This window comes from Amaranthus tricolor, chromosome 6 (assembly GCF_026212465.1).
Source record: "Amaranthus tricolor cultivar Red isolate AtriRed21 chromosome 6, ASM2621246v1, whole genome shotgun sequence".
Lineage (NCBI taxonomy): Eukaryota > Viridiplantae > Streptophyta > Magnoliopsida > Caryophyllales > Amaranthaceae > Amaranthus > Amaranthus tricolor.
The window spans coordinates 21,437,762-21,462,468 of NC_080052.1; the positions used below are offsets into that span (position 1 = coordinate 21,437,762).

Consider the following 24,707-nt stretch of genomic DNA (forward strand, 5'->3'; position numbering starts at 1 on the left):
GAGCTTGAATTAGTCACGTCCAGAGTTTTAAAGGAAACAAAATATTGGGTTAAAAGTCAAATTCAAAGTCGGATTTTCTTCAGGGTTGGAATCGGGTCGGAGTGTCGGATTTTTAATAAGGTCCAACTCCGGTCCGTCTCTAACTCGGATTCGGATTTTTAATAGGTTTTATAACCTATTAAAGTTGGTATGATAAACTATTCAAAGAATGAGATTTAGAGAGCAGCTAGTCTCTTGAGAGACCATCTCTTTGAAAGATGTATCTCAAGCCCAGCCCATGAAAGAGTAATGCTTAATTCCCGTATCCTTAATGCCTACTTTTAATATCTTAAATGTCTACTTATATCATTCTTAATGACTACTTATAATATTTTAAAAAATATATAATAGGCCAGTCCAATTAGAAATGTGCTCTCAAGGACACTGTCTCTCATAAGGAATTGAGTGTGACTGAATGATACAGAGAATGACAAGTATGAGTTTGTAAACAAAAGATTAAGAAAGATGCACAACAAAAATAGCATACAAGTCCATATTAGACTTTTATACATAGATAAGCTTAGTAGATAATCTTTCAAATGAGTAGCTTACAATGCTGTAAATGTATTTTTTAAGGGAAAATTTCAAATTTTAAACCCAGCTTTAAACCATTAGAATACCTATTGAATATTTTTCACAAAAACATACCCTTATGTTTTGGTCATAAAAGACCAAGAAAGTATTAGTCTCCAAAACATAAAATTCATCATCATTGATCACTTGTCTATAGGAATACTCTGATATTGGGAACTAAAATGAGACAAAATCTCTTGTACGTAAAAGTACTGCCAAGGCAAATGCAGTTTAAATGAAAGATACTTATTCATTCATGTTTTCCTTGAATACCCTATGATATCTTTACCCCGTCTTTGGTAGCAACCATTCTTTATAATATATGGGAGAAAATCCGAAATCGGGTAGGAGGATAAAACATTAAGGGCACCAGTTGAGATATTATAGAACTATCGACTATACATTTACTTCATCTCTGTATACATTAGGTTTACAGGTAAATTAGAGGTCGCACGGGTAAAAATTCTAGTGTACAAAGAATGGTATAAATCTGAAACTAACCTACATTATGAAGCTAAAGGTTACCTAATCAGCATGTACAAATGGATGACTTCGCTATGAAACATACTGAAGCCCTGTATAATTTCTGATTGACACTGATGATTCAATTAATTTCATCACCCCCAAATGAGCGAAATAAAGGATTTGTATTATGAAGGTTCTGGACTTGAAGAAGTATCTGGTAGAGCTGTTAAGCTCTCGAGCTTGAGGTCAAGTAGTGGTTTTAATTGCCTCTCAACTTCTTTAGTTTGTTGGTTACATTCTTCATGAATCATGGATACAGCTGATTTGCAAGATTCTTCATCCCTAAATGCCAAAGTCCATCTTCCGTCGATCAAAGTTCGTGTCTTTGCTTTTCCAGGTGCAGCAGTTTTGGAAGGATCCAATGACTGTAATGTTGGGGGCCGAATCCTCAAGTGTAACCATCTAGGGTGCTTGACATCTATTTGAGGCTGAGGCAAACACAACCAAGAGAAGAGGATGATCAATGAATTAGATGATGTTTATAGTTTACATTAAATTAACAAGGAATTTAAATGAACTCATTCCTATTTTTATATTTGTTTTCTATGTGAGCTATAGTAAAATGACTCACTAAATCATGTGCACACTTTAATTATGCAATGTTACACATGAGGTTTGCTACAAAAAGGTCAATGGGAAACAACCACTTTGTTTTTACGGAGGTAAGGTTGCCTACATCCCAACCTAACCGAAACCTACCTAGGTGGTAGCCTAGATGGAAGTCACTTAATGCCTAAATGATATTAGAATATTGAAATTTGTAGTTCTCAAGTATAGCATGGGTTCAAAACTAATCTTCAGCACTTTGTATTTGATTATTGATATTAAATGGTGGTAACGGGAATGAGTTTTAGTCTTAATGTTTAAAAAATATGTTGTCATTCTCATGATAAAGAAGCTCTCACGCCGAATACATGTTTTTCTTCAGGATTTTCCATTACCACCTACTATGATCAGAGTAAGACTAGTTTTTCTAGCTAAATTACATCAATTTTGATTATCATTCTCACCATTTACTAACAAAAAAAAAACAAGAGGATAAGTTAAAGACATACATTACAGGCAGCTAAAGGTGCCACAACACGAACAACTCCAACATTTTGTCTCAAGGGGAGTTCTTCCATGAGCACTATCCAACCAGATGTTCCAACCGAAGCAGTTTGCAACCAAACATATCGCTCTTTACCTCTTTCAAAGGAAATTCTACAAGGAATTGCATCAGCTGCAACAATGAAACTTTGTTAATCTTTAATGAGCATTGAAGATTTCGAACAACTTGTCTATCACTAGAACAGCAAGACAGGTAGCATAGACAACAAACTGACCAAGTTTTAACTCCACTCCTTGCTTTGGTCCAGCAAAGTCGAGACCCATAGCCTTAGCACGCGAATTTTCAGGTATATCAACTGAATGGGAGATGGGCACAAAATCAGGCAATGCTATGCCTCTTGAGAAAACTTGGAGTTGATGATGAAGTACAAATGCCTGCAATTAGAAAGAGTCCACAATAATACAACAAAAGTCTTGAGTATCTTCATAACTTCTCCCCCTAAATGATTAAAATTTTCCTAGGTCAATGGAAAGCCATCAGGAAGTAAGCTCTAGCTCTCATTTTCTTGAATTTCAGCTAGGCACAAGGGATCAACTAATTTTGTGGGGCTACAAACAGCTGCTCCCTCCATACACAATTAGTTACCACATATCAAGGTTCATAGTTTTAGGCATGGGATGTAGTTTTTAAGTTTATTTTAATGAGGTAGGAGAGTGTAAACTATAGGAGTTAGTGCAATTTTTATTTTTATTTTTTTTATTAAGGCTTTGACATTATTGAATGAGTGAGTGGGTGAGTTAGAGACGTGACTACATGAATGGGCGGTTGGGCTAAGGGAGTGGGTGGATGAGAGATGTGAAATGCTAGATGCAAGATATACATTACTTCTTACGGGGATAGAGGGGTATAAGAACATGAGTGGGTCATAAAACGTCTTTTATTAATCAAAGTAGAAATTGGCAAACTGATAGGCAACAGATAAAATGGGAAAATGCGTCATCTATTCATGGGAAGGAGGGAGTACAAAGTTCTTGCTGTGACAGCTTAGCCAAAATGGAACCATTGCAGTTGAAGACCACATAAATAATACACATGTCAATGCAAGCACACAAAATCAAACACCTAGATGACAATGTACAGTATAAAATCCATCTCACCTTTACCACCTCGTACATTCTCTCCCCAGCTTCCAAAGATTCACTTGAACTGACACCTGCAAAAAGGTAATTATGAGTGTCTTACTTTGAAGAAATTATTACCTGCTAAACACAAATTGAACTTAAAGTTTAATCAAACACCTCCAGAAGATGATGGCAAGAGCATGCACCTCAACTTATTCCTGGGGGATGAGGATTCCATCACTAAAAAAACACAACATCAGAGTGTAAACCACCAAAATCCATTCCACTGAAATATCCAAACAAAACATTGATAGAGATAGATACCCTTTTTGCACTTTTTCCACTCATCACAGACAACTGAGATAAGGAAATCAGCCCAAATTCCTCTAGCCTCTAAGAGAAGATTACTGGACCATTTGGCAAAAGATTCCTGCCCCAAACAATATTTAACGTCACTAGAAATCAATGATACATGTTTGATTAGAAAAATAAAAAAAGCTTAGGCCTTTTTGGTCTTTATTGACAATTAAAGAAATTGAATGCATATAACAGTGCAGAACCGCCTCTAGAATCCCTTTTCAGTGTTAACACTCTTTTCCACCCTCGCCTATCAGTTTATGCAGTGCATAAAGCTACTTCCACCACTACCTGTCTTTTATCTCCACCAATTAACAGCTTATTTCAACTTATAATCTTTAATTCTTCTTTTTTTTTATATTTTTTGAAGCATGAAAATTGGACTTCATCATCTTCAGAGTTCAGTGCCAATCATTCTTGTACATCTTTTCAGAATGTTACATGGATGGTACGCTTGGAAAGCCAAGCCCAGACTTGCTCTCTAACAAGGGTACAAGTAAACACTTAAGTTCATGCAATTCATATCTTTTTTGTCCCCTTTAGTATTTTTTCGGATCTTTGAGGCTTTTATTTCACCATTGCTTACACTTCTTAATTTTTTAACAAAGGATTATGAGAAGTAATCCAATTAAAGCACCAAAATAAACCCAATGACAGTTGCTAAAAAAAAACAATGAAAATTCCACATTATCATTTAATGACGATTTAATAATACCTTTACGACATTAAAATGAATCATTAAATCAAGTGCATTTCTTATGGTGTTTGCTATCAAGGGTCAACCGGTACAACCTCTTTGTTACTACAAACAAGGGTATGGTCGCATATATCTTTGAGGTAATGGAATTATTTTATTTGTAGCCAACATTTGTTTACTATGAATCAAGAAGTAGAATGGAGAAATCAAATGGGATGGAGTATGAACAATAACTACTATATAGGACTTGTTCGCCGTTCAATTCAGAATATTATTTGAAGTTATTGTTAGAATGGGAGACAAAGATATAGCACAAATGGAGTTGGTCAAAATAAATACATCCATCAACAAGAGAACTCAAATCCAAGGAGTCAAACATGGTTATTACCGCTAAACACTAAAGTCTTGAAGCAATTGCTAGCTACAAATAAGTTGAATAAGAATCAACAGAAATTACTGTATTTTCTTTCTTAAAAAAAGAAAGTTCTTACCTGGAGCAGTATATGATGTTTCCTATTAAATTCTGCCTCACTATAAGGGAGCAATTGTCGCAAAAGGCAACCACCATCCCACAATGTCCCAGCAGAGACATCTGACCGGCATAAAAGGTTAACCAAGGCATCAAGCACCTGAAACGGAAACCCAATATATTAGATAACAAGCACCTATTTGACGCAAATAACGCATAGCAAATGGTGTACGAGCAGGAAATCAAAGGACATATAGTTTGAGGGCTATAGCTCAAAATTCAGATTGTTGTACATAAAGTTCATGGGACTTTCTGTGATGAATCAAATATCTACACAAGGGGGCAGAATAGTCAAATGAAGTGAAGCTTCTACAAAAGGAATGTTGTAACCAATCTAGTAGAGTAATTAGTAGCAAGTTTGTTAGGCTTGTTTATATACAAAAAATAAGAAGGATTTTAAATGAGAAGGATGAGAAGGATTTTTTGTTAGTCACTATATATATACAAAAAAGGATACTATGTTATAAATTAAGAACATTCTTCAGATTTATGACATAGTATCTTTTCTATGTAAGATAGTGACTTTTACAATTAAGTGTTTCTGGCTCGATCGTGACCATAGATTTTTTTTATCTTATTCAAATCAAGGGTGTGAAATGTTTCTTATCCTTCTCATTTTGTGCACCCTTCTTATTGGATCTCTCCCCTATATTATATATATATATATATATATATATATATAGGGTCAAGTTCCAATGAGAACCAAGCTTATATGAGATCCGTGAGAACCAATCTCCCTAATAAAAATGTGTTACTTTTTCATAGAAAAGGTGTTACTTTTAGACAAATAAATGTTACTTCTGTTTCAAAAAAAAGCTGCTACTTTTTAGCAAAAAAAATATTTTTCAAAAAGAACAAACATAATACAAAGTAACACATTTTTTTTAGAAAAGTAACACTTTTTTTTGAGTTTTTTTTCAGAAAATTTTTCTTAAAGTAACACTTTGTTGCCTAAAAGTATCATAAAAAAGAGTAACACTTTTTTGCCTAAAAGTAACACCCTTTTAGTAAAAAAGTAACACTTTTTCGCCAGACATATTGGTTCTCACGGTTCTCATATAAAAATGATTCTCACTTGAACTTCTTCCTATATATATATATATATATATATATATATATATATATATATAGATGTAGGATCAAATAAGAACGATTTTAAAATGAGAAGGATTTTTGTTTAATTTTGTTTTGTTATTATATATACAAAAAAGGATACTATGTTATAAAGTAAGAACATTCTAAAAATTATGTCATAGTTATTTTTCTGTGTAACATAGTTACTGTGTTTTTGGCTCAATCATGACCATAGATTTTTTTATATTAGTGAAATCAAGGGTGTAGAGTCCTTCTTACCCTTTATATTTTCAACACCCTTCTTATTGGATCCCATATATATATATATATATATATATATATATATATATATATATATATATATACACACACTAATTCTTCTATTGTAATTCTTCTCTACCTTTGTTTCTTTACTCTTATAATCCCTAATCTTTTCTTTCTCACATTGGCACAATCAGGTTCATAACAGTATCCTTCATAGGACTTTTCTACTCAGTCTTAAAAAGTGTAAAGTAATACGGTAGAAGATAGAATAAAAATCACACAAGAAAGGTGTCATCAAAACTGACACCTTAAAATTACTACCTTTAAGAAACCTTTCCTAAAAACGCCTCTATCGTGAGAAATAATTTGCATACAAATTTCTGGATTACATAAAGTCTTCCCCAAGAGTAAATCTGATTTTGGTTGTTCCTCATAGGTGGTTAAAACTCCAATCTATTGCTACCGAAAAAACTTACATCAAGCATATGATTGTCTGCCTCCTTGCTACCATGAGAAACTACTTCACCAATCATCGGTAAGCGAAAATACAGCCTTCATCAGATTGTAGACAGAAATTTTAAGACTAAAGGACTGCAGCCTATCCTTTAGATTTTAAAAAGTTCCAAAATCCAATTATAGCACTTGGATAGGAACTGATTTAAAATGGAGAATTTGACATCTTCAAAAATGTCGACTCTCAAACATAGAAGTGCAAAGCTTCTAAAAGAGCAAACCAACATCATACGGTCTATGGCACAAAAAGAAATCATCATTAGCTCCAAAATGACTATTAAGCATCTTTAACAAGATGTTAAGACTCCCTGAATTTTGTGCAAAATTTCGTACACCTTTCTGCTGCTGGTATAACTCCTTCGTTCCTACTCAAAGATAGGGTTTCCAAGGTGGATTTCACATGAAATCTTACTCACACAAGTTGCCCTCCAATAGCCCATCTCTATCATACAAATTGTGTTATAAGTAGCAAAAAAGGTTGCATCGCATCTCATTGGCCGCTTTGTAAATGTTTTCAATGAAAACGAATCGATATTTCTCAATTTGTAAAGGTGTAAAAAATCGTGGAATATCTCATGCTTTCCACCAATATTTGGCGTTTTTACTCCCGTCAGCGCATCACATTGTCATTACAGGATCACGACCGTTAGTGCATTTTTGCACTGTGCTAAGAGCCTTAGAATTGCATTATTACAGCCTCAAAGAAACATTCCTCCATAAAAAAGTATAAGACATCAAATATCTACACTTTCAGTTTCATGTGGCCATTCCCAACCTAAAGCCTCATATCATCTGCCTCTTCAGACAGAGCCACAATTAATTTACAACATACTTATAATTATGATCAAGATCATGCAATCATGGTAGCAGTTGCAATTTGAAAAGTTGAAGAACGAGCACCTCAACAGTGAGCAGACATTACAGCAGAAGAACACGGTATCAGTTTCATCATTGCAATTTAATAACATTTAGATGTTGCTTTAACCTTCCACGTAAACACACAATTCCAACCCCTTGTTTAATACTTTCCGAAAAAACTGATGTTAATTATCTGAAATGGCTACAATGAATGAATCAAAACAATTATAGAATCAATACACAAGATGATAACAAATCCATGGATTATGTAATGGTCTATTACAGAACGATATTTTACAGTTTACATAAGCAGAATGACCTTATAACTTTCATGCTCCAAATCTTATTCTGGACACTTGGCCAGTGGTTATTCACAAACCATTACTATCTTCTAGAAAATTCTCATGGGACCCAAGCAGCCAACAACAGAAAGATTATTAAGATTATCATGAACTTCTTTTTGCTCTAACTGCAGCATCATCATTATTAAAATTTCCCAGCCATCAATCATAAACCAATTATGTCTATGAGTGCTCCTACATTCATTGTACGAGCCAAGCCAGGGAAAAGGAGGGTTGTTGTAGGTGAATGTTAACAAACGTAAAACACAGTTACAATTTATGTAATGAGCCATAATTAACTAGTAGAGAAAAAGATCATTATAACTAGGTAATGAGCCGTATTATTAAACTAGAGAAACTCATAAACATATACAGACGTAAAACTTACACACCACAAGTTGATCCTTATATGGTCAACTTTAAACGTGTCATACAACTATCACATAGTCGACACATCAATACCTTACGTAGACAGATATCTAACCCCCTTTAATACCTTATATGGTCTAAACTATCATCTTTCATCGGCTCTTCTCTGGTCTAAGGGCATAACGTATAACTATTATCCCTCTTCTAATGGCCTATATTTATATCCATTTATGAATTAATGGGTGTTTTGGTAAGTACCTATACTTAGAAAACACAGATTAATCACCATTAAAAAGGCACTTAGAAAACTAATACCTCGAAAGAATATTACTTACCAAAACACAGATTAATTCTCTAAAAGCATCTTATATTATTTAACTCATTAATAACATCATTACAAGGGTTTTAGTACTTCGAGTAGTAAAAACTTTTTTCAGAGGATTTGAATGCTCCCTGTGTTTTTTAAATATAATAGGAAACAAAGGAATATGCCATATTAAAAATTTATTTCATGCCAACACAAAGATCGTTGAAACAATGAATTATGTGGAATATCACGTTGCAACTTACAACAACCATTTACATTTTTCATCTCCAATTAACTAGATCTAATCGAATAAATGCTGGGCTTGCAAACACTAACATGAATATGCTTCAAAATCTCAAAACACAAGTACAGTCAACTGAATATATAAAGTATTCATTTTGTTTCCAATTAATAAAGCAGCAGCATAAACATATCTTGACGCACACAAGGAAAGTCCTGTATGATTCGAAGAAATAATTACTGCCAATACCTGAAATCTGCTCGAACGTGGGCTTGATCTAGTTTCAAAGAAAGTAGAAACGCCATATTCCTGTACATGTGTGAAAATACAAGAAAAAAACAGCCTTCAGATGAATTGAAAGCAACTAAATTATCTAAACAGCACAGGTATTCCATGTAGAGAACAAATGATCCCAAAGATTTGGTCTAAGACATCAGCGTAAGATTTTTTTTTAGCATAACATTTGGAAAACCAGTAACATCCAATGAAAACCTTTGTAAAATGAACAATTTGCATCGAGTTGAAATAAAATGGCTGCCTAGTCAACAAAAAAACTTGGATAATTACAATGATCAGGTGGATAATTATTAATCTATTATTATCATTCATAACTAACATTGAAGCATAATAAATAACCAATTGTGTCAAAGGAGTGACACATCTAAGCATGGCACGGAGGTGGGTTGTTCCTTCAAGCTCTTTATGGGAAATGCATTGTAACTTTTAGAAATTTCACAAAAAAAAAAAAAAAAAAAAAAGAAAGAAACCTCTAGAACTTCATCAAGTAGTGTACCATCATTCCTTCATTGCAAGATAGCGAGAACTATGGCAAAGGTTTTTTAAGAGCAAAGGTAAAGAATGGATTGCAACGAGAAGGATTGAAGATTTTCTTTGATTAATTATAGTATGGGACCACAATAATCTTACAAAAATTTGGTTGATTTGCTCTTCTACCATTCTATGGTCTATATGGTTAGAAAGAAATAAGAGGATTTTCAATGATTGATTTCCACAAGTATAGATGCTAGGAGAGAAGTTGGTCTTTTTGGCATCACTTTGGGGTAAGGGACAAGGGTTATATAACCATTGCTCTCTTAATGATTTATGTAGATGTAATTGGAATTTGATAGCTATCTTTATTTGTTTTTTGGTATTTCTCATTCTATTGATGTATGACGTATTACTTCATTGATAGAATTTTTTCTTATCAAAAAAAAAAAAAAAGTGGCTCTTCCCCAAAATCTTAAGGTTAGAAAAACATAAATGAGAAGGAGACGTGATAACATGAGGCCAAAGAATGTAATAAGACATTATTTCTATCAATGAAGTGGCTCTTATTTCACGGGCATGAACACAGTTACCAAAAATCGAAAACTTCCCACTGAATCTTGTTTCGGAACCTTCATTTTCGAAACTCTAGATTAACACTCTTGAACCAACCTTCCCCAAATGATTTTTTCAAGCCCAAAAACATTTAATAATTATTAATACTAAAGCCCTTATTTTCTTCTTTTTTTTCCTTATCTTTCCTTTTTTGTCATTTTCTTTTCTTACATTTTTTACTCATTTTGTTTTATTGTAAAAAAAATTGTACCTACGTTCCAAGGTTTTCGAAGCTCTAAAATTAACATTTCTTGTTTTCGTTTCTTATCAACCGAATTTCATTTCAGGAAACATTGGTGAAAATGTTTAAGGGGTAAAGGGAACATAAGGAGTTTTATTTTTTGAAGTTGTAGGCCAAAGAATGTCACGTTTCATTTTTCATTATCCCAATTCCATTATCCGGCTCCCACCTCGGTGGCATTTGGGGGGATTGGATGTAAACAACTTTACCGTTGTTAGTGATGACACTAACAAAGAGGTTGTTTCCGATTGACCCTGATAGGCCAAAGAATGTCATAAGCTATTATTTCTTTTTCAGGAAATAGTATGTCCAATATAATCATCCAAGATGGTGCCTTCATGACTACATGTATTGCTGAACGATAGTGATGTCCAGCTCTTATTTCATTGTCATGAACATATCTAGGGGCCAAAGGGAACCGTAATCACCACCATCAATTTCCAAAATGACATCACAAAGGACTTGGAATAAGGAACATAGAACATTGAAGCACCTTGAGGTTTAGTAGGTAGCTATCCAGCTCACTAATAGAACCACTTTTTGTGGAATTGCTTCCGGAAGAGAAAAGTTGTTCTTCCCCAGAGCTCTCGCCAACCAAGGCTTGCTGCAAAAGATAAGAAAGCCATTATCATATAAATTAAAAACATTTGATTGTGAATAAAAACAACTAATGGAAAAGACCTTGGATCTTTGGAATGAGTACTGATTATCACTAACGGAGGACGTACCACACCTAACCTTTTCTTATTGAAAGGAAACACACCCAACTTATCCATGGAGCAGTTTGCAATTCAAAAGGACAGTTACACAAAGGAAGTCTATTGAGGTTACTAGATTTCAAAGATATTTCGAGTACGAATGCACTGCTACAACTACTTAAACAATTACTCCTGCTATTTTATGCATCTCTAAAGAAAGGATAATCACAATTTCCCATTTATCAAAGAAAAATCAAAAAACGCTTGTTCAGAGTTTGTTTGTAGCTTTCTGAATTTAAAAGAAATAGACTAATAGTGGGCAATAAAAGGCGATCCCTACTTTGCACTCAACTCGATAAAAATTTCTTGTCTTTGCTAAGTTATTCCAATCAAAGTGATCCTTGGTCCTTAGTCAAGGACATTCTAAATGATAGATGTGTCGAGGAGGCTCCATCTCTGATGATTCCTTGCCTCTAATTCAACACTCGTGTTTCTCATAGAAGTCTCTTTACTCTCTAAAATGTGTGCTTGATCACTCAAATCCTCAAGGTCTATTAGTTTGGTTTCTTTACTATATGGTTTTGATTCAATTATATTAAACTTGATCTTTATTTTAACTTCAAGCTCAGGTTTAAAATGTCCATTTTACTATATAAGATAGGTATTGGATATTAACAGAAACAAGGGTGATAATAGCAAATTTTCCTTTTCTTAAAGTAGTTAAAAGTAAGTTTTTCAGTATTGAAAAAGTCTTTTTTTACGGTCATCTGTCTGCACGTTCAAATATCAAAATTAAAGATTACAATATGAAACTAAACATTATAATGATCAAATTTTCCATTTTTATAGAAAAACTATTGAACAAATATCAAAATATGGAACAGAAAATAAGAGTCTTAATTCTTATATAAACCAATTTAACTTGGACTACTTTTTAGTTTATTAATAAACAGTGTTTCTTTACGTAAAGGAGAGGGTTTGCAGTTGGGGGGAGAGGGGGGAATGAGTCAAAAAATAAATCAGAGCCAACTAATGAAGAAGGATGAATATGTTAATCAGTTCCTCAATTCTCCGAGTTTACAATGAAGTTCAGCCCAAAATAAGTTCTTTGTAAGATCATTGCAGAGCAGAGCAGATTGAAGCTCCCATCACCTCATTATACAACGTACTTCATCTTTTGAAAAGATACAAAGCACATCAAAGAGTATCTTAAGCAAAACATAGCATCCAGTCTTAACCTTAATGTATTGTACCGATAAAGTGAAAACACCTTATTTAAAACAATGTACAACACCCCTTACAAGGATCCCACCCAGAAATTGAAGGGGTAAGGAACACAAGAACACAAACAGAAAAACTGTGAAAGCATGGGAAAGATCATGAGCAAACTGCAGCCATGAGTGGCACGAGATTTCCTGACCAATCAAAAAGAGTTATCAACAAGAATCCTCAAGAGATAGAATCGTTTATGAGAGTCATTTCTTTGATCCCCCCCCCTCATCGATTAAGGTTTATTCACAGCTACTTTCAACAGTTTCCGAAAAACTAAGATCCAATCACACTAGAAAATCAGATAAATTTCTAATAAGGATAGCTCAAGTTCAATCTAAACTACAATAAATTGGGATGATCTGAAAAGAACACGCCAGAGTTGTCTTTGCTGCCCGTGGCTGTCCCTATTATGTTCCTCTCACTCAAACTTTTTGAACTTCTAAATATTAATTTAAAGGTATGAATTCATTGTAGTGTCACCACTCACCACACCATTCCCCCCAAAGAGAAGAAAACACAGAGCTAAATATCAGAGATCGACACACTCTACCTTCTACATTCAATAAAATGCATTATCAAGGATTCTTAAATGCAGCACTTTTTAGCAGGTAGTAGCAATATAATATGCCTTACTTCGCTTTAAGATAATATTAAAATACCAGCTTAATTGATAAGAAACTGTATGATAATCATAATCAATATCCTCATTGTTTCTTTGTTCCCTTAGAACGTATAGATCAGATCCCATAACCAAGAACAATCCTAGTTATCTTCTTAATATAGATTTACATCAAATATCAAACGAAGCAAAAAGCTATAATATCTACAAATACAATTATTTCAAACACAAACCACTTTGGCCAAATTTCCTTATGACCTAAAACGATAATCTGATTTCCTTGTTTTGATTGTAAGTTTTAACGAGATCCAAGTAAAATACCATTTATTAGGTAATATATTTAGTGTAACATAATTCGCTTCTTAATTCACTTTTAAAATTCATGATTCGCGACTCACTTAAAATGGCCCAAAAACAGCCCAAAACCAACCATAATTCGCTTTTTTCGATTTGCAATTCATGAGGTTAGAGAATCATGTTAAACTGTGTAGATTACATTAGTATTTCCACTTTCCCTGGAATTCTCTACGGAAATCCATTAACACTTAAACTCTATAGGTGATTAAAAACTTTTAATTTACTACTTTAATTGCCTTTTAAAAGATTTTTTAAAAAAACTATTCACCTCAATTGATGAATTCAGTAAATAAACATTTATTTATCAGTAAAGCTATTCATTTTGAACCTGATTACCCGAACCCAAGTATCGACAATAACCCACATGTAAAAATGAAAGGATATGTTATGTTCACTCGGAATACACAAAAACTGAAAATGGACTCGACCAAACACTTCAAACACAAAATCTGACAGAAGACCTAATTGAAGATGAACACCTCAAGTTATCGGAGAAAAACCTTGCACTCTTCATAAAATAATGATTTTTACCGATGTTTTTAGAAAAGTTTTCAATTCGCTTAGCTTGATTTGCATAGAACCCTGTTGAAAAAAATTAGGATGGGAAACCTTGAAACATGAAGAGTTATTAGATTTTTAACTTCAAACTTCAGACTTAAGTACAAAACTTGAGCGCAGCTAAAATCTATCATTAGAATCCAGACAAAAAGCATCTCAGCAAGAAGCAGAAGAACCTACAGAGATCAATCTACAAATAAACTCAAAACGTTCGAAAAAACAGATGGCAAATTGTAACAAAAAATTTGATAAATATTTGCAGAAACATTTGCAATTCAGAAAACCACTGCTCTCTAGTCTGTTTTAGTGACAATCCTTAAAGACAGGGAGCTACATGAACCAAAAAGATTGCCCTTATGCCCCATAGAGTATGTAAGTTGATCTTAGGTAATACAAGCAAGAGCAATGTTTTTTCAAGTATATAAAATATACATACCAACAAAAGCTTCTTATGTTGCTTCCGTTTTGGTAGAATTCCAAGAGCATCCAATATTGACTCCTCCAATTCTAAAATAATAGAAAAACTTAATTTAGGAATAAAGGCATGCGAAGTGTACCCTCAGTCGCATAAAGTTTGTTTCATGTCGTACACATAAAAGTAATAATGGGAAAATAAATTGATGCTCTTCTTTCACTGATTTTCTCTTATGGATTCAATTGCTCATGGTGATTTATCTTTGTTGATTATCATTTCAAAGGAGGGCATGAAGGTACAAAACTTTAGCCTCCATCAGCATATATCTGCCGGATGTACAATATTAAACATTTTTACAATTTTTTCCTTATGCTCTTGTAGCCGACCCCAATCATTTAGGATTAAGGCTCTCGCAGTGTTGTTGTTGAATGATCTAGTGGTTTTTTGGTTCTAAACATTTCCTAAGTGGGGGTTACTAAATGGCATTTGGGTCATGGAATGTTATTGTTCTTAACATTTCCTAATAAGGACATATATTTAACATAGGCAAATTTTACAACTATTTCCTAAGTGTGAGTGTCTGCAAAGAATTTTTTAGTCTACCATTGTGTCTAATTAGGAATCCCTAGAGTAAGAATTAAGTAACCAATCTAAGGCACACCCTTGTGCAATGATGCAAAGGGAGTATCAACAATATTACATCAGTAACTTTTAACAAAAATGATAAGACAAGTATAATACAAAAAGCCTTAAATTAAATGTACTACCTTTAGTTTGCAGTAACGTAGCAAGTACACTCAATGATCCCAAAACTTGTACATCGCTGCCATCGTTGAGATAAGAGAGTACAGCCTCCCTGCACCACACAATAACCACATAGAATTCAATATGTATTGTATGAATCACATATTGGTGTACACAATAGAATAAAAGCAATTGATTCTTGATCCCTTCTTTAGAACCAAAGCCTGACGACTGTCAAATGAAGCAGCAATTATCAACTCTGAAATTAAGTGAGAGCAAGTACAATCAGATTGTTAAAGACTTTTCTAGTAATCTAAGAATTTATCCTATTTCCTTCTTACATGTACTTTTTTATCTTTTAAGTTTTCTGCTTCAAATGACGTTAGCTTGGAATTTTATTAGAGCTCCTTGTTAGAGATGAAAGTGTTAGTTATATAATGTCTACTGTATTATTTTTACTATATGGTATCCTTTTCAAGAAAAAAAATTATTATAAGTTTTGTAATATTAGTATTGATTTATTCTCATGTATAAATGTGCAATATGTGTCACATTGCGTTAAAACCTACTTTCACATTTAGTATTCAAATTTCCCCCTCCTCTATCAAACCTCTTATCATACTAATTCTTCTCAATGAATGATTTAAACTTCACTCTTACTATACAAAAAACGTTGTCTATGTCAATTTGAAACTACTTTGATGGGCAAATATTTGTGTAAATGTGTTTGTAATTATATTGTTAATTTTACCTCTCACGTAATTGCTAAATTTATTTATTTTTATGTTTTTTATGCAACTAATAGGATCATAATTCACAACTCCATCAGTTGGATTAATGCACACCATTTTATACATTAAAAATTCATGTGGGAAGTGTTTATTATAACCTGAAACTTAATGATGAGTTCAGTTTGGTAGGTAATATTGATTTCACGACAAATCATGCAAATCTATGTGGTTTAAAGGGTAAGAAAACAATAAATCAAATATCTCAATGCACAGGGCGACATGAGACATCTTGGTGAATCAGTGGAAGAGAATAGGGAGATCATGGAATGAATAAACAAAGTAATGATAGAATAAGCATTGAAGAAAATAAATCAAAACAAAGAAGTGTAAAACTTGAAAAATGTTTTGGGGGTAGATAGGATTGAATTGTTTAACAAGCCTCTTTCACAAGACATGGAAAACAAACAAGATGAAGATGACAAAAGACACAGCACAAGCACAATAGTACCTATTAGAAAATAAAGGGAACGGGCATGACTGCTCTTTGTGGCTGATTTAAACTTATGAGTCACACCATGAGGTTATAACTTATAAGAGAGGGTGACAGATCTGAGAAGATGTACAAGCGTTTACCAAAACCAATTGAGTTTAAGACCTAGATGATCTACCATGAATGCTATTCATCAATGCAACAACTAATGGAGTACTAGTCTAACACTACCTGGTAAAAAAAAATTATTGATGAATTTTATTGATTTGGAGAAGGTGTATGACAAGGTAACAAGAGAGAAATATATTGGTGGGTTATGGACAGATCAGTATAATCCAAGATATGTATGAGGATGTATAAAACAATGTCCAGACATTTAGATTAGTGACGAAGAATTCACAATCACGACAGATCTACATCTGCTTTGAACCCTTTTGTATATAAAATGGTCCTAGATGAGATAACAAAATCTATTAAGGGAAAGGTTGCATGGTGCATGCTGTTCATTGATGTCATTATACTAGTAGACGAAACTAGGGATGCAGTCAATGTTAAGTTACAAATTTGGAGTCAAACGACTTAACCTTTTAGAACCTAACGCATATTTTAAAAAAAGATTAATGGATAATATGCTATCAAGTATCTTTGACCTTAATCTCTTTGAATATATTTTTGTTTATTATATATAAAGTGTCACTTAATGTCAATGAATGGACGAATGGGAAATACAATGACACATGCAGAACAAAACTATAATTTAAGAAAATACTCTACTCAAGACTTAGATTAGTAGAAACTAAACATCAAATAACCAACTACCCGGCATTGCATGGGCTATGACTAGTGATAATAATTTTAACACTGTTTTGAGAAATGTTTTTACTACTAATGAAAGTCACTTTCAATTTTTACGGACAAAATGAACTCAAGAACAGAACCATGTAAAAAGAAGTAAATTAATGCATTTTTTATTTGAAAACTTGGACAGAACACAAACCAAAAGTGACTTAAATTGCTAGATTTATTAGATACAAAAGCATCCTATACATTGAGAAATGGAAAGATAACAGGCAAAAAGCAATAATTGCGGATAGGGAAATCCATGAATCTGAAATAAGCTTTCACATTACGAAAATATTTCCTAATCCCACAAAAATCGAAAGAAAGAAATCATAATATATGAACATAGGAAGTTGAAACTTACCTCAGTGACCGACTCAAATTGACACAATTATCTTGCAAGCTGTCCTCTTTAGGAATGTCAACATGCATGCTGCTTCCATTCTCTACCGTGCATCCATTGTTACTTTCTTCGGAGGATGAATGTTGGCTGTTGTGAGAGGCTGCATCCCCATTCACTTTAGCTTCTTGAAGTGATACAAAGGCTACTTGGGGACAAAAGAAGGCAGCAACCATGGTATTTGCCAAATCTTTGATCTTGACTATTCTCAATATAGAACAAAGTAGATACAAAGAAGTGACATCTCCAATTCCTCTACCCTGGATGCAAAAGATACAGAAAGTAGATAAAACAAGTTGCTTTACAAAAGAAGGACTAGACATGACACCCACGGCTACAAAAACAATTTAGCCTCCTCTATTCCTGTTTTCTTTTCCACAAAATACAGTAAGTTCAAGTAAACTACACCAAATTAGAACAACAAAGGTTGACGAAAAAACAGCAACAATCAAGGTAACAATAGTAAACATGAATACAAGGCCAACAGACTGCTAAAATTCGAAACTTACAGCTCCAATCAGAGAAGGAAGCAACAGTGGCAATATCAAAAGCCTCAACAAGTTGTCTGTAATCAATCTGTCAACATCTGGAATCCCTGCTGAGATAACGTCACTGAAATAGTACAGGTTATCCTCAATTTCATCCATAGAAGCAACAATGCTAGACGAAAAATCCTTTGAGGATTCCCTGTTCTCAAACAAAGACATGGCACAAACTGAATTAGCAAGAAGCCATAAACTTGCATCAGAAGTTTCTGTTGACACCTCAGGGTTCAGAATGAAACATACCTTGAAGTTTGTACAACTAAATCACTTAAAGTCAAGCACTGCTTTTTGAAAAAAATAACTAAATCTGTGAAGTAATTAGCCAGTGAACCACTTGTGATGTATCTATCAACACCCTCATCTCCCACTACAAGCAAAGAAAGCAAAATCTTATCGGAAAGTATTTATGCCTCAATACAGCAAGAGAGGGTGAAGTATGTAAGAATAAAGTAGATTATAACTTTAAAAGGAAATATAAATACAACTGACCATGGTAAACATTTAGCGTCAATGCACGTACAGCAATACATATCATACTCTCTTCATGGAACGCAAACCGAATTGCTTCAACATACAATGGAAACGATACGACCTCATCCTAGATTATAAAAAAGGAGAAAAAAGAAGTTCATTCAGAAAACATGAGTCGCTGAGCATAAACTTTTATCATCATTTGACCACAAAAATGGAATTTGCAACAAATAGAAACAATAAAGCCAGTCACGAACGAAACTATCAACTCTCATTCTCTATAAAGTCATCAGGTCATAAAGAGCCACAATTAGGGGCCATCGGAGCAATAACATAACTATAGAAAGACAATATATTTATTCTACCCCTCTCCGAATTCAACTACATTAGAAAAAGATGTATAAACAATCTTGCACAACATTCCATTGAACTATAAGATCATAGAACAAGCAAGGGTACTTCTCAAATATACTCTTACATCTTTTATGAATTACCTAGTACAAGGACTAACTTCATAATATGCTTGTAAAATTACCTTGTCTCAGAGTTCCATACAAACCATCATTAAGTTACAAACCCACAGAAAAGTTGTATTTGATAAAAAGCCAAAAAGTTCTTCATATCAGACACTAATAGTCTACTTGCAAAACGATTTCCAACAAGCCCACAACACAATACTTATCTTACATTCTGAGTCTTCACAAGCAAAGATATTGTGCTCTTGTTCAAATGCCCGCTTATTGCTCTGCACACATCAATCTCAAAAGCAACTAAATAATGTGTGTAGGAAACACTTTAATAAAGTACAACATGAATGAAATCCAGGACAAACATAAAAATTATAAAGATCATTAGAAGTAAACAAACCTTAAAAAGGATATATAATATGATAACAGCTCTTCATTCCGGAAGTCGAAGGAATAACTTATAAGATAGTTAATATGCTCATTGCTGAAGAGATAATCTATTGAATATTAATAAAGCTACTGTCAGTTACACACAAAAAACTCAAACAAGTAGTAAAGGTAGACTACATTCATACCCCATGAGACAACTCACATATAGCATGTTCATTTTTCAAATTTTGAATCATGATGCCTATTGTCTGAAGTAACTGGAGCGAAACTGTCAGAGTTTTACTGATCTTCAAAATACGCACAAACTCACCCAAGACTTGCTTCTCCATAAACAAACTGTACACGAAGCATAACACAAACAAAAGTCACAAGCTTCAACTCCAATGGCCTTATTGCAAGAACTCTAAGATATAGGCATAGTGCAAAAATATGGTTTCGATCATGGTAGGGCTATGGTCGCAAAACGGATTTCAATAAGGATGATTTCGTCGTCGCAGTAAACTCAAGAACTTTTACAATACGATCGCGATACGATGATGTGGCCTCGTTTTTGCACTATGGCTACAGCCTTACAGGTCAATCAATTCAGCCATGTGTTATTTGATTCCAAACGCCATATCAATCTAATTACAGAATATTATAGCAAACTCATGACTAGTTAATTGTCCTAAACGTTGTGTTTGTCTATTTGACACTTTAATCTAGATCGGGAAAATCCACATAATTCTTATCCTCATACACAGCTACATATAGGAAAACACTAAAGGGGTGTTTGGCATAACAAATGGAAAGGTAATGGAAAGGAAATGCATAAAGAGAAATAAGGATAATGTGAAGTGTTACTATAATTAATTGTTTGGAACAAGGAGATGTATTTTAAAGGTTAAGAGTTTATTATTTAATCGTTCAAGATGGCTTTTTATTATCCATATAGTAAGAATAGATTTTACAAGCCAAGTTTTTATGTAAAGGCTAGCTAGGAAGCAAAGATAGAAAAACACATCCAAGATCTATGGGAAATTTAATCTTATCCCAAAAACTCAAATGGTTCCTTCAAGAATTGCTTTATCATGTAACATGGTGAATTTCTTAAAAATTAAGTGATGGATCTAATCATTTTATTGTATAGTGTAACATCGTGAATTGCTTAGAAATTAAGTATTAGTAGGATGTATAAGACTATTAGGCGTGTATTAACGCAAGACTTAGGTTTTACTAATTAAATTTTTTCTCCAACTTATCCCGTTAAAAAACATTTTCGAAGCCCATTTACTCACAAGCCAATCCACTAATAGAATATAAGAGTATGGGGAAAATTTTAAGTGTCTAAAAGTGGATAGGCTTGTGATTCCTTGCCCGTTTCAGGCCCATGAATTCCTCTAATTCACGAACTACTTGTACAAAAATACCGTTTAATCACCACTTTCTAACTCCATGATTGTTTCCACATAATTCACATAGTTGATAGAAGGTTTAAGCTAATTATTCACAAAATAATTTTGAGCTTAATATTTTATAATCTTACTCAAAGAAGGCTGGGTCATGCTGGTCTCCGTATGTTACCAATTCTGCGATCGATCTCAGAGCCTCAATTACAAAATCCTTCATGACAAAAAAAGTACTCATTAATAAACAACAACGATAGACAAACAAGAGAACATAATCTAACATTTGACAAACCTTGTTAACTTCATTTACAATTTGAACCTTTTGTAGCTGATCAATCAAATATCTACATCAAGGGGGAACAATAATGAATCAAAGTCAAAGGGGATAAACAAAATATTAGCATCATGGGAGAATGTAAATTTGTTTTGGTTCATGTAGCGGACTCTTGAGATTAAGGATATTGCGTTGTTGTAGTTGTTAATAGAAGCACTAAGTCTAATTGCTTAATTTTTTTTTGTAGGTTAGCAAAGTATTTTTATGAACAAGAAGAAAAGAAAAACCATTTCAAAAAAAAAGGAAAACTTAACATCTTACAACATAGATCATGTGCTTGCATTCCTTATATATTACATGGAAAAATATTACACATATATGCCTATACACTAAGTGCAAAACAAAGCAGAATCACTGTATCGTAAAGATTTTTCAGTTTACCACGAGTGAAATACAGGACGCATTGACCACGAAATTCGTTTCGAGACTATTACTATGACTGTGACCAAAAGCATATTTTTCCACTAACTTATCATAGCCCATGTCCCAACTCCTATTTTTCCGGCAATCTTACCCCATCACTATATTGTTCTCGCAACTTGCAAATTACCATGGAGTGAAAACGCGGTCGTGATTGCGAACACAGTCACGATCATGGGTTGCGGGAACGAAAAAAATGCGGTTAACAGATCGCAAGTTTGCGATATTATTATATATTTTTGAGATATAACCTTCATATATAAATTGAAAGAGTTTAGAATTAAAATTATCCATTTACATAAATACATTAATATTTTCATAATTACATTAAAACTCTAGAATGCTAGGAGTACTAGTGAAGTATTGTACTTCCTAAACTGTAAAGCAAAATATCAGAGTCCCACTTAACCAACGCCACTTACACTATTTAATTAATAAGAAACCCCACTATTTCCACATAGAGTATTAAATTCATACCTTGTAGGCTTGTATTATAGTGCTTGCAAAGTTGTAGCCCAGTATCTAGAATCTTTTACAAGAAGCTTTACCCTCATATTTTATCATTAGTTAAAAAAATAAGTGTTTCGCGCACACACTTCTTCTCCTTCGTCCTTCTAGAGACTAGGTTAGAGCTTTAATGGAAAATGTTCAATTTTGTTGTCTTTAAGTTTCATATCTAGATCTACAAGTGTTTTGTTTAGTTTATTAAATTTTCTTTCCTGTTTTACGTTTTTAAATGATGTGATTGTGAGAAATCTTCGGTAATCTCGGTGGTTCAGTGTCTTACAACAGTTGATGAGGCCGATTTTCGACGTAACTCGAGAAATCGAAACAGTGAAAATAAATACCGCTACAAAAAGGCCGTTTCAAGATGACTCGACCGCATTTTGATTCCCAGTAAATCACTTCTATTACCACATGTTTGACTCTTACGCAAAGGTGTGTCATGCCTCAAGTCTACCATATGGGCACGATTGTTTCTAAATGTGCTAAAAGCACCCATGCCCTTTATAAAAGGCACTATTATTGGGGAAAAGGGGCAGGACCATCCATGGTGCCCCAAAGAAAAAAGAAACCAATGTGGATGTTGTCTTGGGATAATAGAAAAACGCAACATTGGGGGTAAAACACATTTCAACTGTCTAATTCATGGTACAAATTGTAATTTACTCATTTTGATGTCCTAAAGTTACTTTTGGCTAAATAAAAGGGACTTGCTTCAGAGTTCAGATAAAATAAAAAATAGAAAAACAAAGATTGTTCCCATCATATTCAATTTGTACTATAAGGGTGTTTTGCAATTAGCTTTTTTCTTGGTTTTTTTTGTTTATTTTTGGGTTTTTGGCTTTTTGATTGATAAAGCTAAAAAAAGCTTATTAGTAAATGGCTTTTAAGCTAGCTAAAAAGCAGCTTTTAAGCAAAACCAAAAGGCTAATCATAGTAGCTCTCTTCAATGGCGAGCGCCAACTCCAACTAGCAGACCCATAATATTGCCTAAATTACTTATTCGAAAATATATTAACCTACAAGTATGAATATCCAAGGTTGGAATTGATTTTGAAGTACCTATTCGACAAGATATACAGGACAAGCAAGATGTTGCTAGATTGATAGAAAAGCCCTCTAATACATCCTTATTGTAAGAACAACAGTGACAGGAAAGATGGCTCAGATAAACAAGTGACAAAGCTTATAAATCTTATGATGAAATCGTAGGAAGGACGGGTAAATTGCAAATGAGTGAAGCATTGAGAGAAAAGGGAAAAACCCATGTAGCACACTAAGTTTCATAAAACTACATTTCATTCTATTTTCTGTTTTCACACATTTACCATTCGCTTGGTATTTCATTTATAATCACAACAACACTTTCACCTTTATCTTCAATTATGAATACAAAATGCCAAATCATGAACACACCCCACTAAAAGAAAAGAATAAATCAAACCAAAGTGAACTACGAATTAAAGGAAAACGAAAACAAACAATTGATCAAAACCCAACTCAATTAAGCACCAATCGAGTAAATTAGAAATTCGAAAAACAAAAATTGATATCAGTAAGTAAGTACTAAGACAGAAAATTTAGCTCTAATCAATTGCAACATTTTATGAATAAATATAAAAAAAATAAATATAAAAAAAAAAAACAAACCTGAGTTCCTCCAAGGAAAATCGATTTCTGGATCTCCAGAAGGAAAACCACATCATTAAACAATCAGAGCAACAAAATTATCATTCTAAGTGATCATAAACTAATCTCGAGAAAAGTTCACAAATAGAAGAACTTTGAACAATGTAATTTTGTTTCTGCAGATTAGGGAGGGATAGAGATAGATTAGGGTTTAAAAAATGGAGGAGAGATAGAGAGAAGAGGCGTGATCCCGACGATAATCGGTGGTAGGGAAGAAGAGCGTTGGATTGTCTCGCCGGTAAGAAAGTATAAGGAAAAAGAGTGAGATTTAATTAGTTTTGTCGTCAATTTATTTTATTTTATATACTCGTCTCCAACTAAGAATGCTCTATTTGCTTTGGTGTCACTTCTCTATTTTGTATTGTTGATTTTCTGATGATATGATAATGGAAAGGTAAGGATAGAGTCGTTTGGCTTTGGTTTTGGTTTGGCACGCAAAAAAAACTAACTCTCCAACTTGAATTAAGGGATGGCAACGAATCCTAAACACACTACGTATTTATGGATTCGGGTCTGATTTGGATTCGTTTACAATTGATGGATTCGGATCCAGATTCGGGTTATTAAAATACCTAAATTTAGACCCGTGGATCTTTAGGACCCGTTTATATACTAATGCTATCTATGAATACTATGATCAAAGAATCAAGCAGAAGAATATGATTGATTTTGAATGATCTTCTTCGCAGATCTCTTTTTCTTCCCCCTTAAAAAGTTTCATTTTCTGTGTCTGTGTTGAAGAGTGGTACAAGTTGGATTTTGGTACATATCAATATATCATAATGTTAGTTGAGTAGTTTGAAAACCCAGTTAGATAAAGAATTGATTCTTTTCATTAGGGTTTATACATTTTACCCAAATTATTGTATTTAAATTTGTTTGTTTGGATGAT

At 33.5% G+C, this 24,707-nt stretch overlaps 1 protein-coding gene across 1 annotated transcript; it reads right to left on the bottom strand.

Annotated features, from left to right (window-relative positions):
- Window positions 1–993: 993 nt before the first annotated feature.
- On the bottom strand, window positions 994–24,241 carry LOC130815495 (protein TRANSPARENT TESTA 9). Its single transcript, XM_057681984.1, has 21 exons — window positions 23,777–24,241; window positions 21,161–21,212; window positions 21,006–21,082; window positions 19,683–19,816; window positions 19,491–19,587; window positions 19,311–19,368; window positions 18,642–18,750; window positions 18,396–18,519; window positions 18,117–18,294; window positions 17,572–17,867; window positions 15,170–15,258; window positions 14,424–14,494; window positions 10,977–11,087; window positions 9,109–9,168; window positions 4,855–4,992; window positions 3,634–3,739; window positions 3,487–3,549; window positions 3,346–3,401; window positions 2,463–2,622; window positions 2,193–2,359; window positions 994–1,565 (listed from the first exon to the last, which is right to left on the bottom strand). Exons 1-21 carry the CDS (start codon window positions 23,830–23,832, stop codon window positions 1,263–1,265), a joined length of 2,505 nt encoding a protein of 834 aa, XP_057537967.1. The 5' UTR covers window positions 23,833–24,241; the 3' UTR covers window positions 994–1,262.
- Window positions 24,242–24,707: the final 466 nt, after the last annotated feature.